Genomic DNA, 19,546 nt, shown 5'->3' on the forward strand with positions numbered 1-19,546 from the left:
GGATCGGATCCATGACCACTAGAGCCGGATCATGAAATGGTGTTTTACTACGAGGATTTTACTACGTAATGTTGATCCAATCCTGGAGCTGCACACACCTTAACTAGGGAAACTGACCAATGAGAAGTGACCATACGTGGCACATATTTTAATGGCCCCAGCTGACAAATTTGTATACAGCTTGAGATCACAGTAATGTTGGGGAAAATGGCAAACTGATGGAAAAAGACAGGAGGATGCACTACGTTGCTGTATCCAAAACACAGGAACATGCTTTAAGTTTGTAATTCACCATAGCTCGTGTTATTTACTAATGTTACCACACTGAGGTCTCTGTCTACTTACAGTTTAACTTTCCATTTTAAATTGAAACGGTAAACTTAAAACAGCAAAATGACCTTTGTGTCTTGTGCAAATAAATATAACTTAGACATCAATAAAAACTAAATGCATTACCAAATTATTTGCATGTTCAAATACATCGAACAGACTCTTGCATCTCCATTTAATAATGTTCCAAAAACTCACTCTTGGTCTCATTTTACTAAACATTTTTAAAACTAATAAATAAACAATTACCATAATGAACATTATTGTATTTATCATAGTCAAGTTGAGTTCTTTAAATAAAACAAAAATATGTTTTAAAGATAAGAACACTTACGAACAGCTTGTCCGGTTCCAAGTAGCTGATTGATCTCAAAACTTCAAGTTGGGTCTTAAAGGATCCTGAGGCTGCCCACTTCATACCCTCATCACTCTCTGTGTATAGAAGTGTCTCCCACCCTCTGTCTGAAGTCAATCCCCACTTAATGTCTAACTGTGTAGTCGAGTCCTGCTTTCACTTGAAGTATTGGTTTGGATTATTTTTGTCACCTACATTTTTAAAACTTCAGCCAGGTCCTACTTCTTTGTTCTAGGCCTCAGCCTAATGGAAACAAGTTTAAATCCAGTCCTGGTTTTCCTGTGCTTAATAAGCTGTGTGGCTTCGAGGAGGGTGTGGCTAAACATGTATGTTTTGGTGGAGGTTTACAGGAATTAATGTTGCAGCTGCAAGGTAGGAATACAGTGCACAGTGAAATGTCATCCTCCACCAGGAGAGTAGCTGTGAAATACAGGGCCACCAGGACTTTCAGTTACTGCTCAGAAACTATGTAGAGGTGTGGTTTGAAAGTGGTGTGAATCACCTCCATTTTTTGTCTTCTGTGTGGAAGAAACGTTCTTGAGACTTTTTCTTCTAGCTCAAACCCCTCTTTTTGGACAAATTGCCTTTTTTTTTTAAATACTCAAGGCTTCTCTGGAAGTTCCCTTGGATAATATAGAAATGAACTTTTGGTTTTTGCTTCCAGCAGTACTTTCCTTAATATCCTTCTTCGGAACATGGACAGTGTAAGTTATTTTATTTCTTGCTCTTGCTTTAATATAAGATTAGTGTTGGTAAAGTGTGTTTGGAGTGCATTCTGTGAGTTAAAAGTTTGTGAATAGTAAAATTAAGTTTATTAAACAATATTAAAATCTAGCAGAAATCCTACAGTTAAAGTTTTTACACTTTTTTTACCACAGTGGTTATTACACTTGGGTCTGCAGATGCTGCCAGTGTGTACCAAGCAAATTCTGCAGACTCCTCTTTTGTAAAAACAACGTATCTGGTTAATGTAGTAAAACTGGTCTCTCACAGTTGCGGTAAGCGTAAGACCTTGTACATGACACATTTACTTTCCCTTAAGTACAGCTTTTGCGATTAATCTTTCCCTCAGTTTCAGTTAGAACTTAAGAACAATTAGAAATGAAAGGAGGCCATTCTGCGCTCATCCGGTTCCTATTAGCTGATTGATCTAAAAACTTGGGAGCCCCTTCTTAAAACCATTTTAAAAACGGGTCCCCCAAACAAAGTGAACCCCTACTTTATCATACTTCCTTTATAGTTTCTGAATTTGTTTACCATGGTTTTACTATGCTTGATCTGGAGTTCTTGAAGATTAGATTTTTTGAGTATATGATTTTTTAATTCATCCAGAGGATATGAGAGAAAAGGGACAAAGTAACAGCAGAAAGGGGTAACCTCAGGGCATGACCCGGATAGAAACACACACAATCTGCTTTATTTCCACACACCTCCGCCAAGGTAGACAAGCATGCTATTTTGGTATTACTAAATTACCCATTATTATTTATTTATTTATTTATTTATTTATTTCTTAGCAGACGCCCTTATCCAGGGCGACTTAAAATTGTTACAAGATATCACTTTATTTTTATATACAATTACATTATTTTTTACACATTATTTTTACGTACAATTACCCATTTATACAGTTGGGTTTTTACTGGAGCAATCTAGGTAAAGTACCTTGCTGAAGGGTGCAGCAGCAGTGTCCCCCACCTGGGATTGAACCCATGACCCTCTGGTCAAGAGTCCAAAGCCCTAACCACTACTCCACACTGCTGCCCCTATTGATTGTTTATTAGTTATGGATAAAGAGTTACATACATACAGAGAGTTGGACAGATGTAGACAACCTCTACGCACCCTGAGATTATTCAGTAACATGTTTTGTGACAATTGGACAAAAGATTCTCTAGATACAGAATATGCAAAAGTGTGACATACATAGAGAACGCCCTTCTCCACTATAAAATCCAGTTGGACAATGCACCACCAACGGAGGGTAGTTAATGCACCTAGATCGACTGGATGGGGCATTTGCTGCCCCATCCAGTTTCCCAAATTGCTAAGCCTTTTTGAGGCTGCAAAATGAGAAGCAAAAGATAACTTGGGCAGGCTTGATGATGGCTCACAGCGCCATGTGGGGAAGCCAGCTTTTCAATGCTACCTTTTAAATAGACAGGACTTCAATTCCCAGTTCTGCGAATCCAGCCCTTACGTATACCCCCATGATTTACTCAACTATAAATGTTTCTGACTCCAATATGCCATTTGTCACCCTAAGCATAATACGACTTTTTAATTATTTCTTTAGAGTGTCCAGGTATTTTATTCCCCTGATTTGCTCCCCAATTTAAAATGTCCCGTTGCATTCCCTCACTGCAGCAATTCTCCACACAGAGAAGTGCAGGTCTGTGAGTGTCCTACGATCAGTAGGGCCAGTAGGGTCCACTGTAGCGTGACAAGGAGAAGCAGTCCTTGTCGGTTTTGCTTGCTTAACCTGTGACTTAGCACAGCCAGGATGCAAACCTACACTTCCCTGACTCACCCAGCACACCACGTGGCCATGCTTTTTCTAGGTAGGACCAATATCATGAATATAAAACTTAATTTAATTCATCTAAACAGATTTGAAATATAATTATGATTATGGGTTTTCTTAAATCGCGGAGAATTTACATATTTTTCCTGGGTAGGTTATATAATAAAATTAAGATTTCACTGACCTGTTTAAACATGAAATAAACCTAACTAGATAATATTTCAGAGCACTATAAAAGCCTAAAAACAGTGGTAGTAAAATGGAGTGCTGTGTCATTTGTTAAAGGCAAGCATGCAACATCCCACTGCAGTGGTGTGAAGACTTGCCCATATGAGGTTGCACGTTTGCATCCACTGAATTGGTTGGTATTGTGAGCAATACAGATGTGGAAATTGATTAAAACAGTCCCAAAACTCGGTTACCCAAGGGCATCAGTCGTTCTATATGCAGCATGTTGGTTGTACAGTCCTGGAATTTATTTTATTAGTCCAGGGTCAAAAGAAAGAAAACCCAGAGTCGGGTCTAAAATTCTAATTATGTTTAAAAAGTGAGCAGCCAGTTGTTTGAACCGAGGTGGCTGTGCTAGATCGTACTTTGTAGTACTGATTTAACTACAGCGGACAGGAATACTTTTTGTCTGCACTGATATTCAAGTTGGTTTTCTGAAAGCTGATGTCTGTTTTATGTTCTGTTTAGCAGCCTCTGTAGTAGCCTTTCATTTATGTGTGATTCTGGTATTTTTTCTCAAGAAAAAATCCAGTCACATTACAAGATGTGCAAAACAAATTAAATCATCTGCATGTAAAGTTTCTTTGTGAAATTTCTTGACATGATCCTCAGCTGACATGTAGTTTTCTTTTTTTGATTTGTCGTCCATTTTTGTTATTTTACCGCCAGTGCTGAAAACTAGATTTTAGCAACCTAAATCAAAATAACAATGTAACACTGACTTTGTCCCACCACCTAATGTAAAGTACAGGCCAGAGAAAAGCCGGTACAGATGCACTGGTAGGCTGATTTAAACATCGTTGTCATGTGAACAGTAAACAAGGAAGTTAACTGCTTTGGAATATTTTTTTTAATGTATTTGCCCGAGGGCCTTTTTTCTTTTTATTTGCCTAAGTGTAATACACACAGGACGGCGTAGCGATGTGCCTATTTATAGAATTAAGATATAGTTTGCATCGCTTGCAGTGTGCAGTAGTTAATTTCAATCAATAGTTTTTTTTTTTGTTTTTTCTTTAATTTTATTTAGTATCTCCATACTAGTCTTATGAATTGGCCACCGTCGAGGTGAATCTCCCTATTTGTGATATCTGAATAGGGTTTTCATCGACACCGAACACCCAGTGAAGCTAGTTCCCATACCAGTTGGATACCTGATATTTAACTGTAAATACTAACTTGAAAATGAGAGTGGAGAGAATGTAGTTGCTTATCTGGTTTTTTTTTTTTTTTAGAAGCAGCTGTGTAAATTGAGTCAGCTTACTTGGCAACCAGGAAGATGAGAAAGTATCCTATAACACTGCAGCTGTGTTTCTGCAAATTTTGCTGAGCCGAAGAGTGCAATCATTTAGTTGAAAAGAGAGAGAAACTAACTGGGTCTGAAGCCAGTCATTAGTGGAAAGTGGTAGCATACCAGAGTGTAATGGGCAGTGTAGTTTATTTATGTAACTAGATTTCATTTCTTGTACAATAATGTACTGTATATGAAAAATTTAGGCTTATGAGGCTGGATTTAAAAAATAAAGCATTGTATCAATCACTTAATGCAATACAAAACTTTAGCATAAATATTAGTAGACAACAGCATTTGACAAAATGACAACAGAATGGATTTGGACCTATCTCGCACAGTGTACGTTATACAGTAGCACTGTGGCACTGATATAATAATAACAAAGGTGTTTAGTGTTAATTAGTTAAGCACTACCATCCTACCAAGGGACATGCCATTGTAACTGCCCTTGAGGTACTATAGCCTGTTTATACACAGCCCTTCATTGTTATTGCTTTTGAATTAATCTGATAAGAGCATATCCATACTCTGGATCTTAAATATGATTGGTATGTTTTTCAGCTGCATATGTGCATAACTTTATTTATGTTGTTTGTATAACCTGACCTTTGGGATTAGTAAAAGATTTTTTGTTATTTATTCGAATGGATATTGGAATTGTCCTTTTAAATCAATTTCCCCCATGAGGTTTAGGGGTAGAACGCCTACTGATTTGGTAAAAAATAGTCGACTAGTATTTGTAAAAAAAATATATATATTATAGAGTCAACAGTCATATTTTCAAGTGTCACACAGGTGACCATAGTACACAGTTGTAAATGGAGTGGAGACAGACTTACGACAGAGGGTAGGAGCCATTTTACACTGAAGTGAGGGTATGGAATGGGTTACAAAGTCAAGCTGTTGCTGCTGAAAACTTTTTTCCACAAATTGCTGTCTCAGTCTAAATGCCCCTGGATCGTAGCTTGACGTATGTGATAGAATTAAACATTGCAGGTTGTACAAAATAGTTTGCCACCAGTAGAATGCAAAATTATTGTGTATGATCTGCTGCAGTAATTACTGTAGGTTTTTTTTTTTGTTTGTTTTTTAATTCAGTTTGGACACTTGCAAAATTGTTCACTCGCTTAACAATATCAGTTGATCTCCTAGCGTACTTAACCCGCCCCTGGACAGTGGTCCAGTTTTCTTTTTCAAATTGAAACACGCTTATAATCACATCAGGAACCTGGACCGATACACATAACTTAATTGGATTTAAGTGCAGGGTGAAAGTACACAATAGACAGTTTCCGTTGCAGTAAAGAGTAGGCTACCTCTAATGTATTGTTTGGAAAAATGATGATATAGTTGTATTCGCTGAAGATAATGCAAATCTAAGTGGCTATGCAAAGTCTTGTAAAGTTTTGATTAAAATATCACAACAAAAAGTGAAATGCATCTCTGCAGCCGCGGCACACTGGAAGGGACTGCTGCTTCCGCTACCAGAACCTGGGCCACATAATTCATAAGTTGTAACCAACAGCAAATTAAAAACAAAAAAAGATTGAATTGTTTCAATGTGAATAGGCCATAATATTAATGTAGTTCTCAAACCTTTTTTTTCCCCTTCTTAATTTACACTGTTACACTGGAAATTTGTCAGATTTTACACAAAACAAGGCAAAGGCTAGTGACGGCAGGAATATGAAAAGTGCTTTGTTTAAATGCCAATATATTTATCAAATGTGACTTAAAACATCGGGATTTGTTTGAATGAATGAGGAGTTATTGTTACTTTAAACTGTTACTTGAGGGATTTTTTTTTTTTTTTTTTTTTTTTTTTAAAAGCATTTTAACTCGATAATCTGTTAGAATTTGGACAATAATCAATGTCAACGTCCGGGTTCGATTTACAACATTTCATATACAGTGCCTTGCGAAAGTATTCGGCCCCCTTGAACTTTGCGACCTTTTGCCACATTTCAGGCTTCAAACATAAAGATATGAAACTGTAATTTTTTGTGAAGAATCAACAACAAGTGAGACACAATCATGAAGTGGAACGAAATTTATTGGATATTTCAAACTTTTTTAACAAATAAAAAACTGAAAAATTGGGCGTGCAAAATTATTCAGCCCCCTTAAGTTAATACTTTGTAGCGCCACCTTTTGCTGCGATTACTGCTGTAAGTCGCTTGGGGTATGTCTCTATCAGTTTTGCACATCGAGAGACTGAAATTTTTGCCCATTCCTCCTTGCAAAACAGCTCAAGCTCAGTGAGGTTGGATGGAGAGCATTTGTGAACAGCAGTTTTCAGTTCTTTCCACAGATTCTCGATTGGATTCAGGTCTGGACTTTGACTTGGCCATTCTAACACCTGGATATGTTTATTTGTGAACCATTCCATTGTAGATTTTGCTTTATGTTTTGGATCATTGTCTTGTTGGAAGACAAATCTCCGTCCCAGTCTCAGGTCTTTTGCAGACTCCATCAGGTTTTCTTCCAGAATGGTCCTGTATTTGGCTCCATCCATCTTCCCATCAATTTTAACCATCTTCCCTGTCCCTGCTGAAGAAAAGCAGGCCCAAACCATGATGCTGCCACCACCATGTTTGACAGTGGGGATGGTGTGTTCAGGGTGATGAGCTGTGTTGCTTTTACGCCAAACATAACGTTTTGCATTGTTGCCAAAAAGTTCGATTTTGGTTTCATCTGACCAGAGCACCTTCTTCCACATGTTTGGTGTGTCTCCCAGGTGGCTTGTGGCAAACTGTAAACGACACTTTTTATGGATATCTTTAAGAAATGGCTTTCTTCTTGCCACTCTTCCATAAAGGCCAGATTTGTGCAGTATACGACTGATTGTTGTCCTATGGACAGAGTCTCCCACCTCAGCTGTAGATCTCTGCAGTTCATCCAGAGTGATCATGGGCCTCTTGGCTGCATCTCTGATCAGTCTTCTCCTTGTATGAGCTGAAAGTTTAGAGGGACGGCCAGGTCTTGGTAGATTTGCAGTGGTCTGATACTCCTTCCATTTCAATATTGTCGCTTGCACAGTGCTCCTTGGGATGTTTAAAGCTTGGGAAATCTTTTTGTATCCAAATCCGGCTTTAAACTTCTCCACAACAGTATCTCGGACCTGCCTGGTGTGTTCCTTGTTCTTCATGATGCTCTCTGCGCTTTAAACGGACCTCTGAGACTATCACAGTGCAGGTGCATTTATACGGAGACTTGATTACACACAGGTGGATTCTATTTATCATCATTAGTCATTTAGGTCAACATTGGATCATTCAGAGATCCTCACTGAACTTCTGGAGAGAGTTTGCTGCACTGAAAGTAAAGGGGCTGAATAATTTTGCACGTCCAATTTTTCAGTTTTTTATTTGTTAAAAAAGTTTGAAATATCCAATAAATTTCGTTCCACTTCATGATTGTGTCCCACTTGTTGTTGATTCTTCACAAAAAATTACAGTTTCGTATCTTTATGTTTGAAGCCTGAAATGTGGCAAAAGGTCGCAAAGTTCAAGGGGGCCGAATACTTTCGCAAGGCACTGTATATATATATAATTGTAAATGACCTTCACCACTCACGGTTCTTTGCCCCTTTAAAAGCACAGACCCAGGACACAGGAATGGAGTTTTTTAAAGCGCGGATGCGCTATTTTTAATTCACAAAATAAAACACAAAATAAATAAAACAAACACCTAGCTCTACTGAGCACTAACTGAACCCACAGGAACCTCAACTAAACGGCAGGATGGCTAAGCCGTTTACCTGCTAAACACCACGAAACACTCTCTTCTTCAAACTTACCTTTCGTCCTTTTCACGACTGCTAGGAAGCAGAGCACCCCTTCTGCCTCCTTCTCCTCAGCAGCCCTGAGCAGACTGACTGCTTCTCTTTTATACCCTGCACCTGGTCCTAATTTACAATTACTATCCAGATGCAGGGGATAATTAACAATCAAACAATTAACAAATTAAATTAAACAATAAAGCAAAACAATTAAATTAAAACAAATGTGCATTCGCACATGTTTTTTTTCACGCAGGGAGGATTAACCCCCTCCCTGCTGTGTTACACCCCCCCCCCCCCCCCCCCTTGTCTTTTCAAGACACCGGCCATTCGACGGCCACCCTCCACCCTTAAAAGACCACCCACACCCAAGTCCAAAGATGTCTATTTTCGCCCTCTTCCATGGGCGGGCTTGAGGGTGGGTTGGTCCCTCCGGCGTTTCCAGCAGTGTGGAGTAGTGGTTAGGGCTCTGGACTCTTGACCGGAGGGTCGTGGGTTCAGTCCCTGGTAGGGGACACTGCTGCTGTACCCTTGAGCAAGGTACTTTACCTAGATTGCTCCAGTAAAAACCGAACTGTATAAATGGGTAATTGTATGTAAAAATAATGTGATATCTTGTAACAATTGTAAGTCGCCCTGGATAAGGGCGTCTGCTAAGAAATAAATAATAATAATAATAATAATAATAATATTGATCCTCTCAATTAAATCTTTAAAATCCATGTCTATTTTAAATTTCTGGGTCTTTAGGGGCACCTACTCTTGCTGCCACCATATGTAACAACTGCTTGGAAGCAGAGCACCCCTTCTGCCTCCTTCTCCTCAGGCCTAAGCATACCGACTGCTTCTCTTTTATACCCTAATTTACAATTACTATCCAGAGGCTCAATGAGAAATACTAGAGTGAAAAGGTTGTGCCAAAATGAAAAAGCGAAATAAATAAATAAATACATGAAATGTATTTCGATTTTTATTTATTTATTTATTTTGGCACAAATTATCCTCCATAAATTTAAAGCGCACAGACTGTAAACTGAAACTCTGCAATTGACTGCAGGTCCCAGACCAAATCAAACCCCAATCGCTCTTGTGAAAGAGTGCTTATGTGATAATATCGCTGGTTTCCATGTCGCATTTTCTTTATCCCGAAACCAAAACTAGCTATTTCCAATCCGTGAAAAGGGCGGAGAGGAGTTTCGCAGGAGTAGGAGGGACCACTGAAAGCAACATGAAAACAGCTGTTGACCAATCCCCAGCTGATGCACTGGGCAGGCAAAATAAGCTGATCCCTGGAGCCAGAATTACACTTCAGCCATCAACACCAGCTAGAAGGATATCTACATCATCAGATGGAAGGAAACACAAATGGATGGAGACGCAGACGGATCACATTAATTTACTGTAAAGCTACGTCTTAGTTGGTGCTTATCTTGGCAAGAGCCGAGTTCAAATCAGCATGAAGTTTTAACATTTACTCTCATGTAATGGAAATCACTTTCCATTAGCCTTTCATTTGTTACAACAGGGCACACTAAAGTCTTCCTTCGCCATCAGCCCGGGTGGCTGTGGGCAGTTGATGAACTGCCCGGGCAGATGCCGAAATGACATAAAATTCGAAGCTAATTCGGCATCTGCCCGCTGCAGCTGGGCACTTTGCCAACTGTCCAATTTCGGCAATGGTCCATAACACATACATATATAGGACAAAACTTTTAGGAATCTAGTGTATTGCCCTGGCAGAGAAAGTAAGAATTCCATCATTGTATCTGGCACATTAAAAATGGTTTAACGAATAAATGTTACCTTTGTTGAAATTGGGCATCTAAAATATCAAAAAAAAAGTTGGTAGAAGAAACTGACACTGGTAGAGTTCTTGTCTAAACATTTTGTTTAAAATTTGATTTATGTTTTTATTTTTTATTGTTGTATATGATTAGAATACATTTTCCATGATACTGATAACTAATGTGTTTTTGTTATCCCAGGTATGTATGTGTCAGACCCATAGCATTATTTCATATAAATGATGACAAGATATGGATCAGTTTCACCTGTGGAACAAATATTACAGCTTCCTGATTCTATCTGTAGGATTTTTATGATTATTGGATAAGAAGTTCACAGGGACCTACTTATACATGCTTTCTGACTTGTTATTGAGCTAAAGGCCATGTCTTTGGAATTTGATTAAACTTCACACGGACGTTTGTTGCAATCTGTTATTGAACACAGTATACATATGGAAGCAAATATAGTTTACTGTTTTTTTTTTTTTTTTAATAATCTAGGTGAGTGTTATTTATATATAAGTTGCAGGCAAGTCTGTAATTATTTGTACTGTATAAAGTAAGCATATGTATTTCTCTTGTTTTACAGGTATGGCCTAGCTCTGGCAAATCGCCATGTGTGCCCACTTGACAACTGGTATGTACATCTTAAAATGTCTTGAATGAGAAAATGGAGATAGACATAAACTGCAGATTCATTTTGGGTGATTTTTAAAGTAAAATGTAGTCTTCATGGTGAACCAAAACAAACAACAACAAAACATGCTGGTCTGCCTTTTCTAGTTCAAGACTACAACACCTAAAGTGTTTCAGATATATAAATAAAAATATTACCCAAAAAAACATATTCAGAGTTTTCATTGATATATAAGTGCATTAACACTACACCTTGATTTACTGGAGATTACAGACAGGCTTAGTATATGTTGGCTGTTCTTTATCAAACCACACTTTCTGTCTCTGGTAACTTCACAAGTTTTGAGGTTTTGTTGCATAAGTAATAACGTAATTGGAAAAACAAAAGTTAACAATCACTTTGACGTCAAACAAGTACTGACCAAGCAAAACCACAGGCAGAGCCCCACCTATGAAAAAGCATGTCACTGTAGGGCAGGTGCTGTCACAGAAGATTGCATTGTGTTGAACTGTGGGAGGAAAAATGTCAGACGTTTTGACATTTTGAATGTTTGAGTTTTTTTGGTTTTCTTAAGAGGAAGATTACAAAAATATTATTGTTTGCCAAGAATGTATTTTTACTATGGCAACACAGCAAGAGCTAGATAAACAAGATTTCTCAGTATGCTTGCCAGAAAATGTGTTGCGGCTTCTCTTCCTAGGTCATTTCACCTCAGCAGTGTTTTGTTGGCTGCAAAACATGGCAGTCAATAGGGCACACATGATACTGATACATATAATGCATTTATAGAAGTGCTTATGTAAAGAGGTCAGTCTTATTTCTGAAAGCAGCCAGGACTTGTAATGTATTAAAGCCCATTACTCGGTGACAGTAGTGTAACAGGAGGAACAGCAAGAGAAAGTGAGAGTGTGTAATAATCTGCAATTTCATGTTCTATAAATTTGACCTCTAAATACAGTGGTGTCTGCACCCTGGCTCACTTTTTCCAAAATGTTCGTCTTCATTTTCAATTACTGTGGTAAACATTTATAAGCAAAAGGTCCCTAAGAATGGGGGTTGCTTATTGGGGTTACCTGACAACTTCCTGTAATAGCAACTTTCTGCTTCCTGCTTCAGTGAAAATACGATTATTTCTGAAAGTGAACTAAAACACTTAAAACTCTATATGAATGGGAAATGAATAGCAGTTATGATGTATTATGGAATATTGTATATTATGCATGTTTCTTTTCAATTATAAATCATTTCTTGTCATTGTAGGCAATACACAAATTCCTGTTCTCTGAACAGTACAGAAAGATGCTGCACGATACGACATATTCCATTCATAAGGTATGAGCTGCTCTTAGCATTTTTCAGACAAGACACTTTGGTTATGTTTGTTAATGTATGGATTTATTTAGAGCATTTTACAGTACCTAGCAATCCCAAGCAATCCACTTGGATTGCATCAACCACTCATCTTTATGAATGGATCAAACTGCTATGCAATGTGAGTTATTTCCATCCCTGGATAACCACAGATAGGTGGTTGATGTAATCAACCTCCCAGTGCTGTAAAATGATGTAACAGTATGTGAATAACTAAAAAAATAAATGTTCTTTAGTAAACTTTTTGAAACTTCAGAGCTGCTTATGGTAGTTTGAGAGAATTCAGAATAAGTTTACCCAGCTCATTACCCTTCATTCAAGACCATTGATGTGTTCTTGATGAAGAGAAAACACTCACAATAAAGTTACTAAACCAGAAATAAACCAGCCAGATGTTTCATTTTGGAGATGGAAGGAGTCTCAATTTGTAGTAAAGTGGAGAAAATTGTTGACCCAATTCTGATGAAACTAGCCAAATACTTTCTCAAGTTATTAATTAATCAGAAAGAGGGGCTATGGAGGTTGTCTGATGGTATGTCTAACCACCTGTCTGAGGCAAAAGGGCATGCTATATTTTATCTATTTTCTTCAAAATAATAAATAAAATGGCATCAAAATACAAATGTATCAAATGGCCCAAAAGCAGAGATTGAGAGCAAGTATTGTGTCTTATGGGCCCAATGATGCCCATCCGCACAGCTGAGAGGATCACTGCTCTAGAGTTATGAAACGCCACAATTGTTGTTTTTCCCTTTTAGTAAAATAAAATGCAAGTAACAATTTGAAGTAAAAAAATCTTCACACAAAAAACTATCAGTATGTGAACCAGAGTAAAGAGTGTGCTCCTGGAAGGTTGATGAAAACAAATTGAACATTTGTGACCAGTGAGACAAATGGTAGAGTTTGGATCTTTGATTTGAAAGGGAATTGTGATGGAAAATAATGGTATAGTACCAGTATGGTATGAGGGTGAACAATTTTGAAACACACAGTTTATTCAGAAATTAATGATAGTCATGAGACTGTACAGTGAAGTTTCAGTCAAAAATATATTATTAATATGCAACAAAAAGAAGTGTGTATGTATGTGATCTATATTTTAAAATTGGTGTGAACTACATATACATTTTTGAGGAAACATTTGACAATTTTTCCAAAATTATGAAAAAGCTAAGATAATTTGATTACAATTGTTTAAGAACAACATTGCAAAAGGTAACAGAAATATAACTTTTACTAGTATATTTATTTAAACTCTATTAAATATAAAGTGCAACATATTACTCGGTAACAGTGTTTCTTTTTACAGCACCTGTGGAATGAATGCTCCTGAAAATGCCTTGTTCAGTGCAACTTTAAACTCTGGGGCAATTTTATGTACGTACATGATATATATATATATATATATATATATATATATATATATATATATATATATATATATATTTTTTTTTTTACAGTTCTGAAGTATTATAGGCTAATGTAAATCCAAGCTATTTAACTAATGGGGGCTTGGTGGTCCAGTGGTTGGAGAAAGGGGCTTGTTACCAGGTCAGTTCAATCCCAGCTCAGCCACGGATTCACTGTGTGTGACCGTGAGGAAGTCACTTTACTTCCTTGTGCTCTGTCCTTCGGATGAGACATAAAACCAAGGTCCTATTGTAAGTGACTCTGCAGCAGCAGTTGTGATGCATAGTTCACCCCCTAGTCCTTTGGATAAAAGCATCTGCTAAATGACTAATTAATAATAATAATAATAATAATAATAATAATAATAATAATAATAATAATAATAGAACAGTCATTGTCATAAGTACTGGGCAGCAGTGTGGAGTAGTAGTTAGGGCTTAGGACTCTTGACCGAAGGGGTGTGGGTTCAATCCCAGGTGGGGTACACTGTTGCTGTACCCTTGAGCAAGGTACTTTACCTTGATTGCTCCAGTAAAAACCCAACTGTATAAATGGGTAATTGTATGTAAAAATAATGTGTAAAAAAATAATGTAATTGTATATAAAAAATAATGTGATATCTTGTAACAATTGTAAGTCGCCCTGGATAAGGGCGTCTGCTAAGAAATAAATACTAATAATACAATAATAATACTGCAATGCAAATGTTAACCAGTGCTTTAAAAAAATATTCTCTCATTAGCAAGTCTGAAAAACCAGAAGACAATAAAACCAGAAGTCATTAAAAATGACGTTCTAGTCATAACGTTTGTCATTCGGTTTATTAAGTTTCTTTTAGTATTTATACATTTGAGTGTTTAATAATTATGGATGATAACAAGAAGGGACTGTTATGCTTCTGAGAGGTAACAAAATGTTTAATGGCTTGGTTAAAACCTGCAGTAGCTAACATGAAACAGTGTATGCATGGCGATGTGTGTTAAGCCCTGGATTTTGATAACAGTCTTAACCGCATGGCAGTTCCAAAGCAGTTCTTGATGCGTGTCTGTCTTTCTGTTTCAGTACTTGTGTTCTGCATCTTTCAACACGCTCACATAATCAAGAAGAACAATGACAACGTCACGCTCAGCAGAATTGGACTGGCAGTCGGATGTCTGTCTTCGTTTGGAGCCTTTATTACTGGAAACTGCAATGTAAGACAGGAGTAGACATGTTTACATTGAAATGAAAGGCAGTTCAAGCATTTAATTACATATTTTTTATTCTTGTTTTGTTGTTGTAGTAGCTTTAAAATAAAATGATGTCTGATGGGCAGGCTCATACTTGCCTTTTATTCTTTTTAGCTCTGGAGGTCAATCAGAAAAATAGTTTGGTGGTATCTAGCTCCCTGTGGTAATTAAGGCACAGTACCAAATCTTAAAAGACGTTGACATAGTTAGCCCTTACCCTTTAAGCGCAGTACAGAAACCAGGACCAGAAGACACAGTTGGAAATTGAGTGGAGATAGACTTAGGACAGAGGGAAGGAGACTCATCTTCACAGAGAGAGTGGTGAGGTATGGAATGGGCTACCTAGTCATGTTGTTGAGGCAGAATCACTTGGATCCTTAAACCTAACTTGTCAAAGTTCTGAGATCAATCAGCTACTAGGAACCAGATGAGCTTAGATGGGTCTGAATGGCCTCCTCTCGTTCGTAAATGTTCTTATGTAAATACTTACTCCTATTAAATTAAACCCCCCTCATAAGGTAAAATGGTATGCTAACAAGTTATGAGCCTTGAACTTTTCTTCTGTTCTTATCAGACAGTTGTAGTGCAAGCACTGCACTGCACCCTCACATTTACTAATTTGATTTTTTATAGTCTTTGTGTTTTACAGCCTGGGACTCTCATGGTACTTCATTACGTGGGTGCTGCATTGTGCTTTGTGAGCACCTGTCTTTATACTCTAATCATGAGTATTTTGACATACCGCTGCTTTGTAACAGGACTGGAGTATATTCTTGCTCCAATAAGGACTATATCGACCGCCATTCAAATTACAGCCACCATCTTCTGTATCCTTGGACATATAAAGTTGGTTTTAATGCTTCTCTATGTATGTGTATATATATTTAACTATCTAGTATACAGTATATCATTACTAAAGTTATAATACATTTCAGATTGTGTTTAGGTATAGGTATATGAATCATTAAAAACTATAAAACGGCTACCAGGTAAAAGCATGGCTACGTGTTATGGAAGGTGAGTCATTATTATTATTATTTATTTCTTAGCAGACGCCCTTATCCAGGGTGACTTACAATTGTTACAAGATATCACATTATTTTTACATACAATTACATTATTTTTTAACACATTATTTTTTACATACAATTGCCCATTTATACAGTTGGGTTTTTACTGGAGCAATCTAGGCAAAGTACCTTGCTCAAGGGTACAGCAACAGTGTCCCCAACCGGGGATTGAACCCACGACCCTACGGTCAAGAGTCCAGAGCCCTAACCACTACTCCACACTGCTGCCCCATACAGTCAGGGGAGCGCAGGTTCACATTCTAGCTGTGCAAAGTCTTCGCTGGTGATTCTGGAAGGAGCGTGGCATTGGCTCTGGCTTACCCTGCTTGGTAAAACATGGTCAGTGTCAAAGATATATTATATGCATTAAAAATAAATTGTGGGGCTCCCGAGTGGCGCATCCAGTAAATGCACTCGCATAGAGTACAGGATGCGCTCTATAGTCTGGACGTCGCCGGTTCGAGACCAGGCTATTCCTTTGCCGACCAAGGACGGGAGCTTCCTGGGGGCGGCGCACAATTGACCGAGCGCTGCCCAGGGTGAGGGAGGGTTAGGTCGGCCAGGGTGTCCTCGGCTCACCGCGCACCAGCGACCCCTGTGGTCTGGCCGTGCGCCTGCGGGCTTGCCTGTAAGCTGCCCAGAGCTGTGTTGTCCTCTGACGCTGTAGCTCTGAGGTGGCTGCACGGTGAGTCTGCAGTGTGTTAAAAAGCGGGCAGCTAATGGCACACGCTTCGGAGGACAGCATGTGTTTGTCTTCGTCCCTCCTGAGTCAGCACAGGGGTGGTAGCGGTGAGCTGAGCTAAACAAAATAATAGGACACTACTAAATTGGGGAGAAAATAACAAAATAAATAAATAAATAATTGGCTAAATTTAAAAAAAAAAAAATGTGTATGATTAAAAAAAAAAAAACATTGTGCACGATACTATAACATAATAGGCAAATGAGGATAAGTATTCTCAAATTGTCCTTAACCGAAATGTCCCAGATATAGTTTTTTTCCCACAGGAAACCTATGACTACCAGCATATTTCTGCCATTTTTGAATGGATTTTGGCCACAAATATTCAACTATTTGAACTAAGCTTTGTGGTTGAATTTTATTATTTTTCTGCTTCCATGTTGTCTGTGTTAATATCCAAAGATGAGGAGGAAACATCATTAATAATGTCGTGATGTGGCAGGAGATTAGCTAGTTAATAAATTAATTATTATATAGTGTAATCAAATCTTAAGTCTATTGTTGATATTGTATATACTTTCATGTTGGTAAATGCTATGTTTTTGTTGTCTTGTTTTCACTGTTTAGTATTTTAGTATAATATTTTTCTGATACCACAAGTTATTTAGCTTTGCTTTGGGCATTTGCATGTTGTTTTTTAAATTTGTTCAACATTAAAAAATATATAATATAAAGCAAATAAAAGCATCCAAGAACCACCTCAAAATATGTAGATTAGTACTGCCAGGACTCTCTATGGGTAGCCATGGAACAACAAACATAACACAGAGGTAAATTAGTAGCTCGGAAAACTGTCCGGAGCATCTAATTCATTCAATAAAACATTACCTTTATATTCCATAAATGCACTGCATGAAAATATAAACCACATTCACACAGACAACAAGATTAGTAACAACAACAAATGCAAGCCAAGGAATTACAAATCATGCTGCCAAAATGAAAATATAAAAGGTCTTCTACCTTGTAACTGGTCATTTTATAAAAACGCTCCGACCTGATTCAGTGGAAACAATTTCAGCATCATATATAATATTAACCTGAAGAAATTGAAAAATACCAAATTTAGGAAGACTAGACTGTGCTTTTTATATGCTCTCTGCAAGTCAGCTACATGGTTAGTGGCCTGTGTTTTCAGGGTGTCACAGTTGGGGCTGGCTGTTAAAGACCCTAAACCTAAAATGTCACACCTAATTTCCCCTTTTGAAGGATTTCTGCTTGATAGGTCTGGACCTAACTACCAGTGGAAACGTTAATTGTTAACAAGAAAGGATGCACACACTTGAGCAGGGCACCACTGCACTGTGAATTTTAGGGTGTGCTTCACTGTGCCGTAAAGATTCTGTGAACCTATTCTAGGCAGTTAACTATTACAATGGTCAAGAGCCAGACTGTTCCTGTCTTGTGAACCCAGACCAGGGCAGATATCTGTTCAGTCATAGTACTCTGTTTTAGTGCTTTGCTTTTCATTCTTAGGTCTGATTAGGATTATATATGATTCTTGTTGCTTGGTAATCACTAAGTTGTGTACTGAAAGAGTAAAGCCCAGAGTTCTATTCAGACTGTTCTTTTGTGTACTGGCTGTGTGCAGTACAGGCCATGAAAAACATATCCGTGACATCAGCAGAAATCATGAAGAACAGAAACAGTCAAGCTTGCATTCAGGAAACATGCTGCATTTTCTTTTACCATCTTCATAATAAATATTTATGAATGTGTGTAAGTGACCAAAGTGTTATTTAATGTATTTTACAATATCATGAAATATGATCTTTCTAAAAAAAAAAAAAAAAAAAAAATGCTGTTTTGTGTGGGTCTCCAAATGAATGAAGACCCCAAAATGAGATCAAATAAAATAATGTATTAATTCTCTGCAGTGACACCGTAAACTGATAGCTGCTGATTTACTTCATACTGAATAGGGAGGGGAAAATATCTGAAATAAAAATACATTTATATTTTCTAGTTATACACGTTAAACACTTACTTCAATGTCATAATAAACTAACAACCTATCATATCTATTGTGCTTCCTGTTTCCTGTCAGCCGCTGGTATCCATGTACAGTAGGCATAGCAATTTAAACAAGATCTGGCCTTGCAGGGTGTGAGTCATTTCTATTGCATAACTGGGAGGATCCCAACCTGTGGTCTGAGAAAATTCCCTAAATTAGGCTGCAAATATCCACTCACACCCACAGGCAATCAATCCACTAAAACAAACTCTCTGGCTTAACCAACCTAGTTTCTATTAATGTATCTAATCCAAATATTATGAAATATTTCTCATGCTATAATTAACCAATCACTGCTAAAATTTAGCCACATTAAATTAAAAAAGGGAGTCAAATGTAAGTGGTCTTTGCTGTTTTCAGAAACCTGTACTGTATATTTCTTTTCATTCTGTGTCACTCCATATATTGTTGTTTGTCAATGCACTACAGTATATAAAATGATTGAATAACCTTGTCTGAGAAAATGTTATTTTTTTATTAGTTCAGTACTGTAATTAATAGCTTGTTTAAGTACACTGACAGATTTCAGTTGTCAGAAATTGAGGGTCGACATTTAAACTGGAAAGGTGCAGATGCCCTCTTCTTGGGTAGAACTATCAAGTAGACAAATGTTTTGGCTAAATTATACTTCAAATATATTTTACGCATAGCTTCCAAAACACTGATGTAGTTTGTCTACTTACACTTTACCTCAGAATTATAATTGACACTAAGGATCGAGTTATAAGTACAACTAAGCTCCAAAGATGTCAATAAAAATATTTTAAAAATATGATG

At 37.5% G+C, this 19,546-nt stretch overlaps 1 protein-coding gene across 2 annotated transcripts; it reads left to right on the forward strand.

Moving 5' to 3' along the window:
• The first annotated feature begins 1,029 nt into the window (after positions 1 to 1,029).
• Positions 1,030 to 19,221, forward strand: LOC117415150 (transmembrane protein 150A-like). 2 transcript variants are annotated; one of them, XM_034025137.3, is made up of 7 exons: positions 1,030 to 1,389; positions 10,886 to 10,933; positions 12,194 to 12,265; positions 13,599 to 13,681; positions 14,777 to 14,907; positions 15,593 to 15,770; positions 17,002 to 19,221. In XM_034025137.3, the coding sequence occupies exons 1-7, from the start codon at positions 1,325 to 1,327 to the stop codon at positions 17,187 to 17,189; spliced, it is 765 nt and encodes a 254-aa protein (XP_033881028.1). In that variant the 5' UTR covers positions 1,030 to 1,324; the 3' UTR covers positions 17,190 to 19,221. The 2 variants fall into 2 exon arrangements, with proteins under 2 accessions (XP_033881028.1, XP_033881029.1); XM_034025138.3 differs by having other exon boundaries at positions 1,032 to 1,389; positions 13,614 to 13,681.
• Positions 19,222 to 19,546: the final 325 nt, after the last annotated feature.

Source organism: Acipenser ruthenus, unplaced genomic scaffold (genome assembly GCF_902713425.1).
Source record: "Acipenser ruthenus unplaced genomic scaffold, fAciRut3.2 maternal haplotype, whole genome shotgun sequence".
Taxonomy (NCBI): Eukaryota; Metazoa; Chordata; class Actinopteri; order Acipenseriformes; family Acipenseridae; genus Acipenser; species Acipenser ruthenus.